The 15,427-nt window shown below is 49.2% G+C and overlaps 1 protein-coding gene across 1 annotated transcript; it reads left to right on the top strand.

The window, feature by feature from the left end:
• The first annotated feature begins 1,900 nt into the window (after window positions 1-1,900).
• On the top strand, window positions 1,901-5,649 carry LOC309444042 (voltage-gated potassium channel KCNC1-like). Its single transcript, XM_082061552.1, is given in 4 exon segments — window positions 1,901-2,050; window positions 2,660-3,190; window positions 3,803-4,018; window positions 4,022-5,649. Coding segments are annotated over 3 exon segments (1,290 nt in total). The 5' UTR covers window positions 1,901-2,050; window positions 2,660-2,698; the 3' UTR covers window positions 4,604-5,649.
• Window positions 5,650-15,427: the final 9,778 nt, after the last annotated feature.

Here is a 15,427-nt window from a genome sequence, read left to right as displayed (position 1 = left end):
GAAAAGGCCTAAATGGGAAACCTATTATTTAAAAGACAAGGATTTCAGTGTGTCAGGGTAACGCAGGTAGTAGATTAAAATGAAGAATCTATCAGGCAAACTGCGATAATACTTCCTGTAAAGAGACATGAATCTGTGTTTCATTTCTACAACTGAAAAGGAAGCCCCAGAGCCTTCCTGAACACTCTTGCTCTTTCTGGGAATAAGGAAATTCCCTTTCCTACTTTCTTACTAGAGAGGTAGAAGCAAGCAGAGGTGATACCTGGAAATGGCCTTGAAATGTTAACTGGCAGGAAATTTCGTGTGCAGCATGCCTTTCTTGACTGGGATGAACAGCCATGTGCAACTTTCTTCCTGGAGTAATCCATGACCAAAAAAATGCATTTAAAATCAGTGAGTGCACAAGATCATGCTCTCAGTAATATAGAAATGAATAAAAAAAAGCCCTTTAAATTAAAAAAAAAGTGTGTGACAAGAAGGTGGGAGGTGGGCTTTTTTGTTTGTTTGTTTGCTCCTCTTGTTTTCCATATTTTTTTTTTTTACTCAAACTTGAATAAGGCGCAGCCAAGAGAGAACGATGCTCTGACTGCCTTTCTGTGGCTTGCTACTTTAATCTCTAATTGGTCCTGAGACATTTTATGTCCACATGTTTCCCAAGCACATGTGCTGTGAGCAGAGCAGCGGGCGGAGCAGCTGCCGTGTGTCTGGGCTGGCGGTCGTGTCCCTGTTGGAACGTTGTTCCTGACAGCGCAGGACTGAGGGAGAGGGGCCTCTGCATCTCCTCACTGCTATTGGCTGGGTTTGGTTTTGGCATCTATGAGACTCGAGCTTTGGAGACCAGCCATGGAACATCCTGTTTTCACTGGATTTGTTTCTGTTCTTCCCAGTCTCTTCTCCTTTCTTCTGGTTGCAGAGTTGCTGTAATAGCACCAAGGTAAGAACATGAAATGGCACTTCTGGGCTCATTTCTCAATGGGGATTGTTATGTTTGAGAAAGAGGTATCTGGCATTCTAAGCAGATAAAGGCAAGTTTAGCTGGGATCTCAAAAATCACTGCGCTCTTTAGAGAGCTAGGAAACAGAGGCCAGTAACGTAACTATGGATATGCTGAGTGCTGAATTAATCTACCCTGCCTAGAAGCAGGCTGTGCGGATTGCTGTGCAGCATGTACTGAGCAATGCCTGCAAACCGTTAGTCCTTATGCTCAATCCTGCTCTTGATGAAGTTAGTGGAAGTTTTAGGGTGAAACTGCATCCAGCCTCACATCTGTTTGGACTGGCAAGGGCAGGAGATGGGCAGTGATTCTCCTGTGCCATCAGCATGTGACCAAGCTGCAGCTTCCACCCCTTCCTGATAAAGTTGAGTGGGGGGCCGTATGTAGTTCTTTGCTCCTGAGAGTCTCCCATGGCGCAGGGCTTGTTTCCCTGCTGAGCCTGGGTGGAAAGTTTTGTCGCAGAAGTGACCTGTGACTCCCATGCTCAGCACTTTCTGCAGCAAAGGGAGGAGGGACAACTGGAATTTCTGTGTGCATGGTCTCAGCACGCTGAGCAGCCGCCTCTGGGTAGAAGAGTCCAAGCAGGAAGGGCAGACAGGCTTGCTCTGTTACAAGAAGAGAAGGGCCAGAGCTAGAAACGCAGGGTATAAGAGAACGTTGGACAGAAGTGTGTGGGAATGGAAGAGGAAAGTGGAGGGGGACAGACAGTCAGAAGTGGATGGGTGTTGGGGCAGACAGCCCCAGCCACTTCCTCGAGAACATCCTGTCCCTGTTCTACACCTCTCCTACCTGCTACAGAGATCCTCGGTTTCCCTCCTTTAGAATAATGTCATAAAGCAGGCCTTGAGTTTCTTCCAGCTATGTTGGATTTTGAAGAGCGAAAGAGAGAGGGGATGTATGACAGGAGATAAGCAACTGAATGTGGAACATGCTTTCCAATGCCAGAGGCCGTGGCAGCAGGTTCTGGTGTTTTCTGAGGTGTCAGCCAGCCCCAAAGGAGGAGGCAGCATGTTCTGCATTCCTATCTGGTCCAGGAATCCTGCATATAGATTCCAGGTAAGGAGGTGGGACTCTGTACAGGGAAGACTCAAAGAAAAAGCATAACTCAAAGAACCTAAGTGTTCCCACCAGGCAGCAGGGTCTCTTGTGAAACTTGCTATGCAGGCTCAACACAGGAGATTATGTTTAAAGACTTGTTTGGAGAATAAGCTGTTGATGACTGTTTTATCTCATTGGTCCATGGAGGTGTCTGCAAGAAACTCTTTGTGGAGAAGGAAATTGGGACAGAGGTGGAAGAACTAGATGAGCAGAGGGATAGTGAAAGGCATGTCTTGGGAATTAGAATTTTACCTCAAATGAGTTTATCGCAATGATTATCCACAGTATATGAACAAATGTGGCTCTGTGCTCTGTCCCCATGGGTACAAGCTGAGAGGAAGAGCAATGGGAACCAGATGTTTGTCATTTTGTTTGATGCATCTCCTGAAAAGTGCTCAGACAACATGGCCTTGGAGCAGAGCCTAGAACACGCAAAAGGAGATGCAGGTTTCAGGTACAAAATGTGCTTTAAAAGCACTGGAATGAGGTACCCTTGAAAACCTTCTTGCTCCCAAACTTGCTTTACTTTACATCTTTCCATTTGTGTTCTGCTCTTTTTGACTGAAGGTAAACAAGAACCTATGAGGACTTGCACCTCCCTCACAGATGGAAGGCTCCAAGGAAAAAGTCATCCTGAATATTGGAGGAGTCAGATACACGACATACAGCAGCGCCCTCCGGACCTTCCCAGGGACCAAGCTGTGCAGCCTAACTGAGCCCCATGCCCCAAGCACCTACAACTATGATCCCACTACCAAAGAGTTCTTTTTTGATAGGAGTGCTGAGATCTTCAGCTACGTGTTGAACTATTATAGGACCAAACATTTCCACTGTCCCATTGGTACCTGTAGGTCAGTCTTAGAAGAAGAGCTGGCTTTCTGGGAAATCAGTGAGGCGCAGCTGGCATCCTGCTGCTGGCCGAAGCTGAATAACAGAGAGGTGCAGCCAGAGGAGGTTGACATTTGGGATGAAAATGAACAGACTGATGACCAGTGCCTCATAGTCCAGACAGAAAGAAGGGATTTCAGCTGGCGAACCAGGTGGCAGCCAAAGATTTGGTCTACGTTTGACAAACCCTTTTCCTCTTTCAGCGCTAAGGTAATACTGTATGCGGAGACGGACACAGCCTGTGTCCTTTGGGATTACTGGAATGGGTCCATGAAAAATGCTAATGGGTTCATAGCTTTGATAAGTATGCTTTGAGTCCCAGATTGAAAAAGAAAATAAAGTTCTCTCTTCTCATTAACAGACACCTCCTTCTGCTCTCCTCTTCTCGTCCCTGTTCTCTGTACAAAATGCACACCCTGTTCCCCTTTAAAATGTCAGGCATGCAGAGCAACAAACACAAGTCAGAGGCTGCAGAGGATGTTTTCTGTGCTGCTGGTATTTCTGGAGCCAACATTTTAGTGCTGAAGAGGCCCCAGTGTGAGCCTGTCCGCACCACTCCAGCTGTCGGACATTTCCCCTTCCTTACAAACTTCATGTAGGAGTTCATGCAGTTTTTCCTTTGACTCCAATCTTCTTCTTATTTTTCAAGTCTGGAAGGAGAAAGTGCACTCCATGTGAGCAAAACATGGTGATTGGAGAAAGATTATTCTGGGATCGTACTGTGCCTGTGGAAGTGGCGCTGGGGTTGTGGTGGGGCAGTGAGGTCCGGCGATACTCGTTTGGTGAACTAATTGCACGTGTGCTCTTTTCCTCCCTCTGCAGTGCGTGGCGTTTGTTTCTCTGCTGTTCATCGTTGGAATTGTCATCATATTCTGTGAGGAGACCAAGGCACAGTTTGAGCTCTTTACTGCCAAGTCCACCTCTGTTGGCGATTCTGAAGCCTCTCACAACAGCCATGAACACTTTTACCACCAGGCTGCCTACTTGCTTCATCTGGAGCTTTTCTGTGTCCTCTGGTTCACTTTTGAGTTCTCCGTGTGATTTTGTTTCTGCCCAGACAAGAAGTTGTTCTTCCAAAATCCCCTGAACGTGGTTGACTTCCTCTCCCTCTTTCCAGTTTATATCGAACTCTCTGTGGCTGGGCAGATTCAGAGGATGCCAAGCCTGGGGCTGTGGTTGGGCTTTGTTCGCATTGTCTATCTCCTCAAGCTCCTGAAGATATCCAAGCTGATGGAAACGCCACTGATCCTCAGAGTCCTGTGCTACACCCTCAAGTCCATCCTCAGAGAGATTTGCATCCTGCTGATGATTTTGGCCTTTGAGACACTCTTCTTTGGCTCTCTCTTTTTCTACGGGGAGATGCTGGGGAGCCATCCCTCCTACACAGGGGAGCTGCACTTCGCTGACATTCTTTGCTTCTGGTGGGCTCTGATCACGCTCACCACGGTGGGCTATGGAGATATCATCCCTCTCACCACAGCTGGCCAAGTGACAGCAGCCTTAGCTGCAGTGTTAGGCATGTTAACTATTATCATCCCAATACCCATTTTCATGGTGAAATTTAGAAGCTATTATGACATTGCTATCTTTAAACAGAAGCTGAAAAGGAGGAAGAAGCATTAACACTTCAGAACCTCTGTTCCCCTTTGCCTTTAGCAACAAATCTTCGTTATGGTTTATTCCCTTTGCTGGGAAGAGAGTGCAAATAGTTCTTACTGCTTTTATTTGCTGCTTTAGTGTATTTCAAACCATTGGCAAGGCCTCAGTTGCAGCGCTTGGTACACAGCTGATCAGTTCCGTTGAATCCCATGGGTCATTCCCACATTGCACTTCATCCCATGCTCTTTTATATGCCACAGTTTCTCACGTAGCTGTTCGGAGACAGGCCGTGGTGCTGCGTTACAGCCTGAACGTGTGCGCAGGGCTCGGTTCCGTGGCCGGGAGCCGCAGCGTGTCCCGCGGGGCGCTCGGCGCCCTCCGCCCCCGCCGGCCCCGACCCCCGCGCGTGCTGGGAGAGCCTGCGCGCCGTCCTGCTCTCGCAGACAGGACGAAGCGCGTCTGTTTTCTTTTTAACAGTGTTTTGTTTTCCTGTTTTACCTGAACAAGGCAGTGCCTCTGATTTGCCAGCGCGCACGTCCAGACGTGGAGGAGGCTGCCGGAGCTGCCAATGCTCCTGGGGCCGGCGCGGGGTGACAACCCACTCTGCGCGCCACAGGAATCCGCGGGCACCGGGGGCAGCGAGGGAGCCCTGCACAGCAGACTCCTTCTGGCTCTGCTGGGCTCGGCGCAGCCTGTGCTCGGATCAGCGTTCCACTGGACACTTCCAGTGGCGCAGCACATTTCAGCCGTTCTTGATTTTTATGGAACAGTCACTGGGCTATTAGCCAAAATGTCTACATGTTTTTGTTGTTCAAAGGGAAGAACACAAACTACAGTACTTGATATAATTTTAAGGTTATTTCGTTTCTCAAGGCATGGATATGAACTAGGAATCTTTTCTTTTAACTGGATTGTGTTGTTACCTATGTTTTATTTTGAATTAACAAATATTATTGAGGTATGAAAAAACCCACCTCCCTTTGTTTATATAGCAGGATGATGTGCTAAGATTATTTTGTTGAGTAAGTAAACATTTCTGTATACAATAACACATATGTATTTAAAATTAATTAAGGCTGTATTTTAATTGCAAGTTTGATTAAGTTTTGTCTGTCACTATGATTTTTCTGTTCAGGGTAGCATTTTAAGGCTGCTTTATCTTTTTTGTTTTATCAAGTAACTTCTCTCTATTCCAATGCAATTACAATTAATTAGTTTTTGTGTAAAGAGATAGATAAAACACTGCAAACATTTCGGACACGAAGCCCATGAGAAGCTGGAGATGCCCTGGCAGTGGAGGGAAGGCCCGGGTGTTCTGCACCGCGCTTTGCTGCGCACAGGGGAGGAGCGAGCAGGGTAAACCACGCATGCTGGTGCACAGGTATGATCCTGAATTAGATCAAAGTGATGCTACATTTTCTGTGGACATATATAGCCTTGGAAACTCCTAGTCAGGAAAGGGTCTGTGATATAACCATCAGCCATTACTCCACTTTAAGAATCCAAGTCGCATTCACTGGAAGTTACATGTTCCTGGCCGCGAAGTGAGGAGGTGGCTCAGGATGCGGCAGAGCTTCTCTCTGTGCTTAGCCAACTCCTGCTATACCTCCGTCTTTCAGCAAATGCTTCCCAGAAGACATTGTTTGTGGCTGAGGAGAGCAGCCTTCGCGGCGCCCCAGGGAGGGTGCTCTGCAGGCGCAGGGGCAGCCCCACTTCTGCACAGGAATCATGATGGGAACGTCAGGAGAGGGTATCGCCCTGTGTTCTGGAACACGGCTCCATTTGGATCCAAATGGGTGTTCCTGTCACATCAGTTAGCGTTTGCTCCCATTTGCCATCAAACCAGCAGTTACAGCAGCAACATTATGTCAGTGTTGATGTGATAAAGAAACTGTGGTTCATCTGGATCAAAGGATCCTGCAAAACAGCTTCAGCTTTCCCTGCAGAAAATTCGGCGGGGCTGCTGACCGGTACTGCCACCGAGTCCTGCGCGCTCGGCGCGGGACAGACACGGCTCCCCTCCTTCGTGTTCCCAGTGCTCCCCGGTGTGGAAGGATGAGGAGTTGCTTGTCATTGGGAAACTCACAAACATCTTCACGCAGTGCAAAAGCGATGGGGGAAAACGGGCCTGTCCTTGGCAACAGAGCTTTGCTCAAGCAGATGGAGCCCCTTCCCCTCTCCAGACCGCACTTGTCTCTTGCGGAGCCTCTTGGCCGCAGGTTTCCCAAGCCAGAGGAGCACTGCGATGAGTTGGGCTTTAGTGAGTGAGAAGGGAAGGCGTTGCTGCCCGCTGGTGTGATCCGCTGGAGGAACAGTCTGTGGGACAATTTCCCACTGACTCCAGCGCAGCCCAGCGAAGGAAGATGCTGAGGCTTATCCAGGTTTGTGACCCGCTCCTCTGGCCCTACTGGGGGGCTGGGAACTGCAGCCTCTGATCAGCTCTCAGTGTCTGCAGTGCTTGGTAGGAGTCAGGTCTCAGGCCATTAGGTGATGTAGAAGCAGATGAGAGCAGTGGTGCGATGAGGGATTGTATTGCACTCCCAGACATGACTTTTAGGTGGGTGGTTTCCTTAACCAGCCATGTCATGCACTTTGTGCTTAGAAGTCACTGTCTTCTTAGGTTGCTACATTCACCCCTAATGCTTGTTTTCTTATTTGATTCCAAAACAGTTTCATCTTTCACTTAAATTAAAGGACCAACCTATTTCTGATACCCTGCATGATAAATGAACCTGTGGTCATGAGGTCTCTGCTAGACCCCCACACTCCCTGGCGCTTCCATGTGAGCTTGGTTTCCATGCTATGTTTCAAAAGGAGCGTGTTTTGTGGCTGGTTCCCATCCCAGACAAGCACTTTCAGACCAGTGTTTTCCACTCATCTAGAGCAGCAGAGATAGGAAGAATAAAGCCTTCTGCAGCAAGACAAAATGAGCCATCCTGGTTATCAGTTTTCTTATTCAAATGAGATTTTGAGGTGTAACTACACAAAGTGAGGCTCTTTGCTGCCACTGCAAGAAGGAGCCTGACCAAGTTAGCCTAGTGCGCTGTGTCCCACACGCTCTTCTCGCACTGATTTGCAGCCAGCCAGGTTCATGCTCCGTCGCCCTGCCCCCTTGGGTACAGAGCAGCAGTGAATTAGCTGATGCAGTGTGACCTTGTGTCTGTGACAGTTGCAGGGCTTGTGAGGTAAACAGGATCCAGGCCCGGCTAGAGGATGGCTCACAGTGGCTGCTCATCATCATTAGATAATTTGAACTCCTACCTGCTTCCCAGCTGGTGTCAGCCTGAAAGCAAAGTTCGGTACTCCTGTCTCTTTCTTCTGAGTCTGTTTTCTTAACACTTTCTACACTCAATGGGCTAAATTTCTACTGATTTTAGCCATGTCAACTCCATAGCATCCCCAGATACCGGTAAGACCTTGTGCCAGTGAAGGCAGTCACTCTCCTGGGCCCCTGAGGGTATGGAAAATGTAGGGTTCTCTACAGCAACTCCCACAGTCACCCCGCCTGTGCTCACAGGGCATGCGCACAGTCCGTCTGTGGGCAAAGTGACTCAGCAGCAAAGGGACATTCCGTCGCGGATAGGCCTGGTGAAGCCCCAGGCGCTGACTCACAGACAGCAAATGCATTTGACTTCTGCAGAGAGTTAATGAAAGTTCCCAAATCAGGAAGTTCCTCAGGACCCTCAAGAGGTAACACTGTCTCTCAGATGGTCATGCTGTTAGCACCATTGGTAATGACATTGAGGACATAGCACCAGGGGCTTCAACGCAGTTTGTACCAGCTTGTCATTGACCACAGATAAGTACTCGAATAAGTGGTGAAGTCACATCTTCCTGGCTCCCGTTCTTTCCGCTAACTGCTGTAAATGGCACTTTACTCTTGCCGCACAGATGCAGGGTGTTAAGTGCCTCTGGCTGTAGTTCTTTTTCTGAAAGGCTTTCCTGCCTTTCTGCTCTTGAGTTTTATGATCTGCGGTTTCTCAGTGCGCTGAACAGGGCCGTGGTGCTCTGAGCAACGCTTCTTGCAGCGTGGTAGTGTTGCAGAGTGACTCTCTCAGGCTTTTTGCTTTTCCATTTGGGTGATTTCTTGGCATGATTTAAAGCTGTCGGTGTTGCTGGTGCTCCATGAATGGAGAGAAAACAGACAATAGAAATAACATTATTTTATTTTCTTCTGTTTCCGTTCCTGCCCTGTTCATGTCTAGACCCAGCAGGATGAGACAAGGAAGGATGTCTTTCCAGATGTGCCTGTGTGGCACCCTTTCCCCAGCCACGGGTAAATTCAGAAGCAAAACTTCTTTGCTGGGGAGATCTCTTCTGAGACTCATCTGTGCTAGGGAGGGGAGAGTTTCTTTTTCATTTCTGCAGCTTGGAGAGGAACAACCTCCAGTGCCTCCTCAGGCCAAGTTCCCGACTCGTGTCTGGGCTGCTGTGCTAAATCAGTGCACGGGGCCGGGGGGACTGTGCTCTGTGTGAGTGACACAAGAGGAATCATCCTTTTAAAATACGCCTTTCTGTCTCCCTCCCCCACTTTCCTCTTTCCTCCTTCAGTGTTGTCACCTTGTAGTATTTTAATCGGAGGAAGCAGATATACCAAGGAAGTCAATGGCAGGGGCGAGGTGGGTGGGGGGGCAGAGAGGAAGAGGAGGGAAATCACATCACAGCCCAGTCTGCCAGTGTAAACACTCGATGATTTCCTGTTATTGTAGCCTAAAATGTACCATGACATCATTTGCGGGCCTCCCAGAATCACCCAGAAGGAGGAAACGCCAGCATTCCCAGCCCGCCCAGCGGGAATCCAGGGGATTCAGACCCTATAAGGCAGTGAAGCTTTGCAAGAGCACAGACAGGGTTTCGAAAGCTTTCTTGTTCTTGGCAACCTGGAGATTTCACAAACAGGAAAAACTGCTTTTTCTTTTCCTAAAGGGGAACCGTTTATGCCTCATGAAATATTGATGCCTTGAACCATGGTTACCTTAGAAGCAGAGCTGAAATATAAGAAATATTCTCAGCTGAGGACAAGCACAGGGAGCCCCTCAAGAAAATCACGTCAGACACCCACCTTTTATAGTACTTCAAAAATACAGTAGCATAGTAATAGAGTACTTCAGAAATACAGTGCTGTATTTGGAATCATTTGGACTCATATCCTCTCTTGCACACCTGCCAATGACTTGGCAAACATCAGTAATTATAGTGTAACATTTTGTTCTTGAAACAGAAGAAATCAGTGTTTTCATGTTACATGTAAGGAAACTGAGGCACGGAGATTAAATTAATGACTACCTTATGGAATAGAAACTATTATCTTAATGTGGTCTTAAACAAATCCAAATAGTATCAGAAAATTAGATGTGTCTTACCATAATGTAGAGTTGAAAGGTCTGAAGGAAGTAAACCTGGAGAAGAATGATAGGAGCAAGTCTATTAAGTAAAGCACAGCTGGGACTGACATCAAAAAGAAACAGAATCGTCTTGCAGTTTACTGGACAACAGATAACAACCACGTATAAGTTTTGCTGTTGTTACTCTCATTTGGACTTACTGGAATACAAAAGTGGGTTGTTCCCCATGAACTATTTTGGGGTAGCAGAACCAAGCCATTCAGTTCTTCACCACACTGAGCTCTTTCCAAAGCTATATATACAAGATGACTATCACTTGTTAGACAGTTTTCATTCCAAATGCTGCAGGGTGCAGCACTGGGAACTGAAGTAGGCTTAAATTTGTGCACAACTGTGTCAGGACCCTGCATGCAATGATCTCAGAGGCTGGGTGCTGCTCACAGCATTGGGAACCTGCAAATTTACACCCAGCTCTGCTGGGAGCCAGGGACCAGGACAGCAAATCGCTCAGATGCTGCGGTGACGGCTGTGGCTGTTGAGGCCTTGAATTAACTTTATTATTCTGTATCTCATTAGAGGGATGAGGTTATCATGTGGGCTTGGAATGGAGGGGAGGAGTCCTTCTAAGCACTGAATTTGCCAGATCCAGTGGCAGTTGTTCTGTCTGCGGGATTGTTGGTGAGTCTGACGCAAACACGTGGCCTGGTAAATGGCAAGGGAGCTGGCAGCAGGGCTGAGTACTGGACTGCAGCTCGGGGGAGGTAGTTGTGGGGTTTTGTGGTGTGAATATTTGTCTAAGTTGTGTGTTCCTGGGATATTGATCCTTGTTTGTGCAGGAGAAAGTCTGAGTCCTGTGCCGAGTCTCTGTCCATTCCGGCAGCACAGGGATGAGCTGCTGGTTCAGGGATGAGCTGCTGGTTCAGGGATGAGCTGCCGGCACTGGGATGAGCTGCTGGTTCAGGGATGAGCTGCTGGCACTGGGATGAGCTGCCGGCACTGGGATGAGCTGCCGGCACTGGGATGAGCTGCTGGTTCAGGGATGAGCTGCCGGCACTGGGACGAGCTGCCGGCACTGGTATGAGCTGCTGGTTCAGGGATGAGCTGCCGGCACTGGGATGAGCTGCTGGTTCAGGGATGAGCTGCTGGTTCAGGGATGAGCTGCCGGCACTGGGATGAGCTGCCGGCACTGGGATGAGCTGCTGGTTCAGGGATGAGCTGCCGGCACTGGGATGAGCTGCTGGTTCAGGGATGAGCTGCTGGCACTGGGATGAGCTGCCGGCACTGGGATGAGCTGCCGGCACTGGGATGAGCTGCTGGTTCAGGGATGAGCTGCCGGCACTGGGACGAGCTGCCGGCACTGGGATGAGCTGCTGGTTCAGGGATGAGCTGCCGGCACTGGTATGAGCTGCTGGTTCAGGGATGAGCTGCCGGCACTGGGATGAGCTGCTGGTTCAGGGATGAGCTGCCGGCACTGGGATGAGCTGCTGGTTCAGGGATGAGCTGCTGGTTCAGGGATGAGCTGCCGGCACTGGGATGAGCTGCCGGCACTGGGATGAGCTGCTGGTTCAGGGATGAGCTGCCGGCACTGGGATGAGCTGCCGGCACTGGGATGAGCTGCTGGTTCAGGGATGAGCTGCCGGCACTGGGATGAGCTGCCGGCACTGGGATGAGCTGCTGGCACTGGGACGAGCTGTCGGCACTGGGATGAGCTGCTGGTTCAGGGATGAGCTGCCGGCACTGGGATGAGCTGCCGGCACTGGGATGAGCTGCTGGTTCAGGGATGAGCTGCCGGCACTGGGATGAGCTGCCGGCACTGGGATGAGCTGCCGGCACTGGGATGAGCTGCTGGTTCAGGGATGAGCTGCCGGCACTGGGATGAGCTGCTGGCACTGGTATGAGCTGCCGGCACTGGGATGAGCTGCTGGCACTGGGATGAGCTGCCGGCACTGGTATGAGCTGCTGGTTCAGGGATGAGCTGCCGGCACTGGGACGAGCTGCCGGCACTGGGATGAGCTGCTGGTTCAGGGACGAGCTGCCGGCACTGGGATGAGCTGCTGGCACTGGGATGAGCTGCCGGCACTGGGATGAGCTGCTGGCACTGGGATGAGCTGCTGGCACAGGGATGAGCTGCCGGCACTGGGATGAGCTGCTGGTTCAGGGATGAGCTGCTGGCACTGGGATGAGCTGCTGGCACAGGGATGAGCTGCCGGCACTGGGATGAGCTGCTGGTTCAGGGACGAGCTGCCGGCACTGGGATGAGCTGCTGGCACTGGGATGAGCTGCTGGCACTGGGATGAGCTGCCGGCACTGGGATGAGCTGCCGGCACTGGGATGAGCTGCTGGTTCAGGGATGAGCTGCCGGCACTGGGATGAGCTGCTGGTTCAGGGATGAGCTGCCGGCACTGGGATGAGCTGCTGGCACTGGGATGAGCTGCTGGCACAGGGATGAGCTGCCGGCACTGGGATGAGCTGCCGGCACTGGGATGAGCTGCTGGCACTGGGATGAGCTGCTGGTTCAGGGATGAGCTGCCGGCACTGGGATGAGCTGCTGGCACTGGGATGAGCTGCCGGCACTGGTATGAGCTGCTGGTTCAGGGATGAGCTGCCGGCACTGGGACGAGCTGCCGGCACTGGGATGAGCTGCCGGCACTGGTATGAGCTGCTGGCACTGGGATGAGCTGCTGGTTCAGGGATGAGCTGCCGGCACTGGGATGAGCTGCCTGTGCAGGGCTGCTCTTCACTCACCACTCTGCCCGCAGCTGCAGCTCTCGGCAGGCAGAGCAGCGGCAAGTGATTTTTGACACAGATAGCCCTTGATGTTAAATATTTCCCATTTTGGTTTTATGGCATGGCATGATACCGTGTTCCCTGAGTGTGACTAAGATAACAATGGCATGGTACTGTGATGCAGCATGATTGGGATTTATGAGAATACTTCATCCCTTATGACAAGTGTGAAGTGGTGCAGAGGTTGGTAATGATGACAAAGTAGAAATAGTAGCAGTTTAGGTTACGATGACGAGTTTGGGAGGGCAGCAAAGTGTGGTAGATTTCCACGGGTTTGTACAGGATTACCTCCACTTATAGCCAGACTGAATCATCCTGGAAAGTTTGACTCCATTTGTTGTGGAAAGGTAGGCAAAAACAAAGTGGAAGAGAATCTGGAAGAGCAGTCATTCATCAGGGCAGTAAATCCAGGTTTAAGACTCTAAGTATGAGACCAGAATCACTCTGGCCTGGTGATACAAGGAGCCAGTCGAGAGGTAGTTCTTTCTTCTGGTTCATATTTATTAAAAAAAAAAAGATTGCTGAACTTATTTGTTCCAAGAAGACAGACCATACATCACCTTAAACATCCACCTCATGGACTGCCATGACCAAATCAAAATCCCAGCTTGAGTTTTGAAAAAATATAACATTTCATCTCAGAATGTTGCACCTCAGCCCTGGGGCTGCTGGAAGGTGTCTCCCTCCTCAGCTTCAGGGAGGACTCATGATATCTCCTGTGCTCTGAGCAGCCATCCTCCTTCCTTAATTATTATTTTTCGTTGTACACTACTCTGTCACTAACAGGGATGTTGGTATCTCAATGGCTGTGTGGTTTCTAAAAGAAAACTACTCGGAGAGCTTTTGTGTTTTCTAAGCACTGTACAAATACCAGTGAGCTAACTCTCCCTGCCCCAAGAGTGCTGAGGATGGAGGTTTCTGCTGGGGAGGGCTCCTGGACTCGGCAATCTTCTCAAAATATGTGTTTGGGCTTGAAAAACTAATTTTGACATTGGGGGCTTTCTTACTTGTCCTTTTAATTCAGAGGATTTTATTTTATTAAAAACAGACAGGATGGATTGAGTGAGAGAAAATTGTAAGACAAAGAAAAAAAAGTGATGGCTATGTTTTTGGAGTGGAAGTCTGTGTTCCTTATGAAGATAGCAAACTTCTGAAACAGAACAGGCATAGCTGCTGAAAACACAGTATGTATGTATATATCTATGTATCTAGCTACCTGTTATTTATCTACCCACCAATCCATTACTTTTTTTTATAACCCACTCACTCTGCTGGTAAGTATATCCTAAATGCCTTAACTCTGCATTTTAGCATCAGAGATGCCACGTGTTTAGTAAAAACCCAGTAAAAATAACCGATGCCCTCTGACGTGGCTGTGCCTGAGCGGGCAGGGCAGCGCGTGCTGTGTGGTGCACCAGCGCGTTTTGCTGTGGGGAAAAGAACTGGATGCAGAGCGTGTGCGAGTTGGGGCTGCCCAGGGGTGCAGGTCACACTGTGGGTGTCGGCCGGGTGGGAGAGAATTCCCTTCAGCTGTGAGTGAGTCAGCTGGGTGGAGAGGCAGCAGGAACACTCCCGGAGTAGAGTCCTGCTCTAGGCACCTCCCGCACTGTAACGTTCTGGTGGCTTTGATTTGTTTTGTGTGGTTTTTTTGGTGTTTTGTTTGATTTGGCTAAGTCTACTTCATGTTCTAGCCCAGAAACATCTGTAATCCTTACCTAGACAACGTTGTCATGGGTGACGGTTTGGTGTTCACCTGGAAAAATCCTGCCATCTGAGCAGGAGACAAGAGTAATGTCTTCAGTATATAATGTTCCTACATTTGAATAAAAATGGCTGGCAACTCCCTGTATATTTTTAAGGTTTCCAAAAATAGGTCTAAGTTTCAGGCAAAATGAATGGAGCCAAGACTTAGATGGAAAGAACTGGTAAAGTTTATCTGAAACGGTTAGTGCTGAGATCATCTTCCGCATTACACGCCGCTCTCTGGAAACATGGGCCAGTTTTCTTTTCCCTCTTTATGGCTGTCTGAGCCCTGTGTTTCAGGGCATTGATTCTCTTGACCGAGTTTCAGTACAGTGGGGAGAACTGACTTCACGTTAGTGGTGAGACTCAGATCCCTGGGATTTTCCAGGCATTTCCAGCTACTTCTGCCCTGTGGAATGGACAAGAGCTGGGACCATACACTGTAATAAGCTCCCTTCCTCAAGGTGGGGAGGGGGTCAGATAAATGGGGTCACACATCCAGTGGCCCCATCAGCTTCTGCCGTGTCCCAGCAGCTGAGTGTGAACAGAGTTATTCTCAACCTGTTCAAATCCTGCCTCCCTAGATGTGGTGTGCTCTCCCTCTCCTTTGCTCCTCCCATCCTCCTAGCTTGAGAATCACTGCAAAGATCACCCTGATGCTAAAAGCATGAAGCTGTTAGAGGGAAAGGGTGTTTCGAAAGAGCGGTTGTGTTTGTTTGGGAGAGAATATGCTTTTTGTCTCTAAACACAACCAAATACTAAAATGGTCCAAGATCATAATCGAAGGCCTATCACTGTGAACTTGGGGGCATTAATGTCTGAGCAGAAGGAAACTATCAGAGCAGGAGAAAGAAGCTTACCTGCTATTCAAAGAATACCTCATACCTGGACTGGTTAATTTTAAATAGAAGACAACTGGGGACTACCGTGTGCTGAAGGTGTAGCTCTCATATTATGGTAATAATTTCATTTT

This window comes from Streptopelia decaocto, assembly GCF_964273445.1.
Source record: "Streptopelia decaocto genome assembly, chromosome: 10".
Lineage (NCBI taxonomy): Eukaryota > Metazoa > Chordata > Aves > Columbiformes > Columbidae > Streptopelia > Streptopelia decaocto.
Note: the sequence above shows the minus strand (reverse complement) of the source record. Positions and strands in the feature narration are given on the sequence as shown.